The sequence below is a fragment of the Anolis carolinensis genome, chromosome 3 (assembly GCF_035594765.1).
Source record: "Anolis carolinensis isolate JA03-04 chromosome 3, rAnoCar3.1.pri, whole genome shotgun sequence".
In the NCBI taxonomy this organism is placed as follows: domain Eukaryota; kingdom Metazoa; phylum Chordata; class Lepidosauria; order Squamata; family Dactyloidae; genus Anolis; species Anolis carolinensis.
This window is the reverse complement of record NC_085843.1, coordinates 193,694,091-193,700,059: the sequence shown is the minus strand read 5'-3', so window position 1 is coordinate 193,700,059 and position 5,969 is coordinate 193,694,091. Positions and strand designations below refer to the sequence as shown.

The 5,969-nt window shown below is 39.4% G+C and overlaps 1 protein-coding gene across 1 annotated transcript in view; it reads left to right on the top strand.

Moving 5' to 3' along the window:
• Positions 1-320: 320 nt before the first annotated feature.
• The window catches only part of LOC103278274 (deleted in malignant brain tumors 1 protein), a 38,609-nt gene continuing 32,960 nt past the window's right edge, over positions 321-5,969 (top strand). The window contains exons 1-4 of the mRNA XM_008106803.3: positions 321-443; positions 2,264-2,281; positions 4,617-4,649; positions 4,854-5,165. Coding sequence (XP_008105010.3) covers positions 371-443; positions 2,264-2,281; positions 4,617-4,649; positions 4,854-5,165 — 436 coding nt within the window. The 5' untranslated portion in view covers positions 321-370. The remainder of the gene's footprint in view (positions 444-2,263; positions 2,282-4,616; positions 4,650-4,853; positions 5,166-5,969) is intronic.

Sequence of the window (5,969 nt, the reverse complement as noted above, 5' to 3'; positions counted from 1 at the left end):
CATTCTGGGCATATGGTGAATCTCTGCTCCGTGGTCTGCCTTTTGTCTGACCAAGAAGACCTCCATGAAGTAGGGTGTCATCCGCATACTGATGGCACTGAACTGTTAAACTTTGGATGTCTCCCAGCAGTTTCATGGATATCTTAAATAGTTGGGGATGCGGTGGGGGACAGACCTGTACTGCAGTCATGATTGTGCAACATTTATCTTGCTATTAGTTTTAAAATGTATATTTAAGATTTTTTAAAACCCAAATGTATGTTTGTGTTTATTGTTATTATCCACCCTGAGTGAGATAATCTTTGTTTAAAATGAGTATGGCAGATTCGGAACTTAATAACCTCCCTGCTTTTTTATTTATCATTCTACTATGGCACCAGCATCATCATCATCAACAACAACAACAACAACAACAACAACAACAACAACAACAACAACAACAGGTAAGTTGTACTGACATTCTGGGCAAATGCTGAATCTCTGTTCCCTGATCTGTCTTTTGACCTGTCTTTTGGAGGACCTCAATGAAGTTGGGTGTCATAACAATGGCGTTGAACCTCAAAACTTTGGATGTCTCCCAGTGGTTTCATGTACATGCTAAATGGTGGAGGGGACAGGCCTGATCCTTGAGGGACCCCACAAACCAACAGAGCACCAGCATGATATAGTGATTTGAGCATTGAACTACCTCTCTTGAAAATAAGGTTCGAATCCTCACTCAGCCAATGAAAACCACTGGGTGACCTTGAGCAAATGTAGATAACCATATGATAAGTTCACTTGAGGGTTGCCATAAGTTGGAAATGACTTGAAGGCACAAAACAAAATGGCTGGCATTGTGTATTGCAGATTGAGCTGTAATCATGGAGCAGGAGGAGAAGGTTTCTACTTTCCTCCCCCAGCAAGGGAAGCTGTAACCATCCAAAGCAAGACTGCTCTTGCAATTCCTCTTTTCAGCCTTATGTGACATGAGAAAAGGCTAGAAACTACATCCTCATGTGTCCAGATCTTCTCATATTCAGCCATGCTCCATATTCATGGTTGTCGTACTACTGCTGGCTGAATGGGGATTCAAACCTTGTTCTTCAGAGAATTAGTATAATGTTCCAACATAGCACCAACATTGTAAAAGACCCCCAACCTTCCCAGCAAGTAGCTACCATGTTTCCCCAAAAATAAGACAGTGTCTTATATTATTTTTTGCTCCCAAAGATGCTCTAGGTCTTATTTTCAGGTGATGTCTTATTTTTCCATGAAGAAGAATTCACATTTATTGTTGAACAAAAAAATGAACATATATTATATACTGTACAGTAGTTGTCATCATAAACCAGCATAACCAGACAAACTGTGAATCCTATCAAGAATTTCTTGTTACTACCAATATTTCCATGTACAACACTTTACAGTACATACATTTACCAATCCTGCATGCTCTGTTGTTCTGTTTGGCGTGCATGCTTCCAAACAAAAACTTTGCTAGATCTTACTTTCGGGGGAGGCCTTATATTTAGCAATTTAGCAAAACCTCTACTAGGTCTTATTTTCTGGGGATGTCTTATTTTAGGGGAAACAGGGTAGGTTTCCCTGGCAATCATGGTGCAACAAAATGACCTCTCCAGCCCCCCACCCCCACCCCATTGACCTATAATTCAAAAGGAAACTAGAAATGCCATCCTACGTTTCCACCATGGTGAGCAAAACAGATTTCCACCATTCAGCATTCTTAATATAGATTGTGGGAGTCAGACTAGATGATGTAAGTACATCAATATTACTTTTGACCAAATCGGTTTGTTTTCAAGGTTGTAAATATGCATATTTGAGAAAGGACCAGATTGGTTTTCTATGGAATGGTTTCTTCTATGGAATTGGTTTTTAATGGAATGTCTCTGATAGAGGCATTAATTCAGTTTGGAATTTACTAGAAAGGGGTAGTATCAAGATCATACAGCACTTACCTTGTTATTAGTTTAAACACTGATATTTAAGATTTTTAAAAAATGTGTGAGTGTTTGTGTTTAATATTGTTTATTATTTACACTGAGTGAGATGATCTTTGTGTTATCAAAGGCTTTCATGGCCGGAATCACTGGGCTGCTATGAGTTTCTGAGCAGTATGGCCATGTTCCGCAATGCTTCTGGAACATGGCTGTACAGCCTGGAAAACTCACAGCAATCCAGAGATGTTTTAAATGTGCTTGGCCAATCCTGAACTTAAACTCCCTGTTTTGTTTTTATTTGTCATTCTCTATGGCACCAGTATCTTCAACAACACCAGGTAAGTCATACTAACATTCTGGGCAAGTGCTGAATTCCTGTTCCCTGATCTGCCTCATGTCTGACCAGGAGGATCTCCATGAAGTTGAGTGCCATAGAAATTGCACTGAGCTTCAAAACTTTGGATGTCTCCCAGTGGTTTCATGTATATGATAAATGGTGGAGGGGACAGAAACAATCCTTGAGGGACCCCACGAGCCAACAGAGAGCCAGCATGGTGTTAATTTGAGCATTGAACTACCTCTCTTGAAAATAAGGTTCGAATCCCCACTCAGCCAATGAAAAGCACTGGGCGATCTTGGGAAAATCAAGAAAGCCATGTGATAAGTTCACCTAAGGGTTGATATAAGTTGGAAATTAATTGAAATCACAAAACAAAATGGCTGGCATTGTGTATTACAGTAAGAGCTGCTGCTGAAGGAGTAGGAGGAGAGTGTTTCCAGCTGTCTTCCACCAGCAAGAGTAGCGGCAACCACCAGAAGTAGGATCCCTGTTGCAATTCTTCCTTGTAGCCCCACTTGCCAGCCAGAAGCGTGGAAACCTCATCCTCCTGGGCCCAGATCACCAGCTGAATGCATCTCCATCTTTCGACCTGGATCTACATTATCCTATATCCCAGGATCTGATCCCAGATATCTGCCTATCTCAGATTATCTGGCATTTTAGACTCACATATTCTTGTCCAAAGCAGACAATCTGGGATCAGATCCTGGGAAATAATTCAGTGTAGATCCAGCCTCAGGGTGGCAGCTGCCCATTAAGGCAGGTTGAAGTGTGGGGACTAGAAGACAGTAATAGTTACACATACCTTACTAATTCCCTCAACTTGGGACTGATCTCTTGATGAAGTATTCACAAATCTAATAGTTAGAGATTTAGCTCCCTCTTGAGGAACTACAGTAGAGTCTCACTTATCCAACATAAACGGGCCGGCAGAACGTTGGATAAGCAAATATGTTGGATAATAAGGAGGGATTAAGGAAAAGCCTATTAAAATCAAATTAGATTATGATTTTACAAATTTAGCACCAAGACATCATGTTATACAACAAATCTGACAGAAAAAGTAGTTCAATATGCAGTAATGCTATGTAGTAATTACTGTATTTACGAATTTAGCACCAAAATATCACAATGTATTGAAAACATTGACTACAAAAATGTGTTGGATAATCCAGAAAGTTGGATAAGTGAATGTTGGATAAGTGAGACTCTACTGTATTTTAAAAATTATATTTACAAATTGAAGAGCAGATTCCAATTGCTTCCGTTTCTAATACAGATATATTTTTCTACTTTGGAATTTGAGACAAAAGATGAAACTGAATATCATATTTTGCATTTGAACTGATTAAAAACAAAGCAAAATAATTAAACCAATTATTTAAATCTGTAAGAAGAAATACCAATTTAAATCAATTTGCCCATGGATACTCCTTTGTGTGTTATCCAAACAATGGTGCAAAACTAACCCTACAATCCCGTATCATCTTGCATTGAAGTTAGCCTTTGGGTGTTTATGGGACATAACCTTTGAACACAGATGTATTGGATGATATTATAAATTGTGTTAATTTATGAGCAAATCCCCAACCTTATACACTAGTGGATGACAACTGTGTGATGAGCCCCAGACTCTCCAATAGGTCATACACATTCACATTCACACACACACACACACACACACACACACACACACACACATATATATATATACACACACACATACACACACATGCACACACATACAAAGCCAAAACACCTCTTTTTGCCTCTGGAACCCCTCTCAAAATGACATCAGAGAAATATGTCATTTAACATTTTTTAAAGTATACCTTTGTGTTTAATGTACCATATATACTCGAGTATAAGCCAACCCGAATATAAGCCGAGGCACCTAATTTTACCACAAAAACCCGGAAAACTTATTGACTCAAGTATAAGACGAGGGTGGGAAATGCAGCAGCTAAAATTCAAAAATAAAAATAGATATTAATAAAATTGCATTATTCGAGGCATCAGTAGGTTAAATGTTTTTGAATATTCATATAAAACTGTAATTTAAGATAATAATACTTTAATAAGACTGTCCAACTCTGAACACCTATATACTCAAGTATAAGCTGACCTGAATAGAAGCCGGTCAGGACCCTCACTCAAGTATAAGCCAAGGGGAGCTTTTTTCAGCCGTGAAAAACTAGGCTTATACTCGTGTATATACAGTAATTCATGATCCATTCTGAGTTAGAAGATCTTTGTATTAAATGTGTTTGGATAATCCTGAACTCAATATTAACTTTGTTTTGCTTTTAATTATCATTCCACTATGGCACCAGCATCATCAACCACAGTGGCACCTACAACACCAGGTAGGTTTTACTATCATACTGGGCATATATTGATAACTAGATAAAAGTAAATCCCATTGAATCAAGTGAAACCTACCTTAGTCAACTGCTTGAAGTAACTTACAAGGAAAGTTTGTTCTTTAAAGACTTAGCAACTTCTGAGACCCACTTTTGATTTTACCCAACATAATGCCACATTGATCCATTTACTTTGCTCTTTTGCAGGACTGTCCCTGAGGCTAGAAGGCACTTACAACTACTGCGAGGGACGTGTTGAAGTTTATTATGAAGGCGCCTGGGGGACAGTTTGTGGCAACAACTGGGACATCAAGAACGCCCAGGTTGTCTGTAGGCAGCTTGGCTGCGGAGATGCTCTCCAAGTCGTTCCTTGGCCTCGGTTTGGTCAGGGGTCAGGCCGAATCCTTCTAGATGGTGTTCAGTGTCAGGGAGATGAAGCCTTCCTGTGGGACTGCAAGAACCGTGGATGGGGAGTCCATAGTTGCACTCATCAACAGGATGCCACTATTCTCTGCCAAGGTATGAACAGATTCTTGAAATGCTTCTCATCTGTGGATGGAGCCAGCCAGGTGATCACTGACCAGGTGGAGACGACTTACCATGACTTCTATCTCATTGGGCAGTGAATCTCTTCTAACTCTTGGTATAAACTTTAATGGAGCTTTAAAAGTTTATGAACTATACCTATGAACAAGTTTACGATCCTGAATAGCTCCTTTAAATGTCTGACTAAGGCCCCTTCCACACAGCTGAATAAATTTCCACATTTTCTGCTTTGAACTGGAATATGTGGCAGCGTGGACTCAGATAACCTAGTTCAAAGCATATATTGTGGGATTTTCTGCCTTGGTGTTCTGGGTTATATGGCTGTGTGGAAGGGCCCTAAAAGTCAGAGGGGATTCATTGTCCATTGATAAAGAGGTTACCTTATCTGTGATTGAGTAACTTTCTGCAAAGCCCTGACAAAGCTGCGTTCTGGACAATCATTCCCATAATCTCTCAAATAACATGACCACTGACAATATGGAGTGGACACTAGGATATCAGGAGCTGCATGACTCAATTTGAGAATATATTTAGTTCTTCTTTCTCTTCATTACACAACCAAATCATCATACCTCCTCCCTTGAGATGTGTAGTAAAATTTTCCTGTGATTTGACAGAAGGACAAAGGTAATCCAGCTACTAACTTAGGTTTGTCCAAACATCTGGATCACCTTGGCAAGAGCTTGTATCCATTCTTGTATTATTCTGCAATCTTTGCATATACTGACATAGTTTGTTTTTTGTTCAGGGTGAATCATGTAATTACAGGAAGGCCAG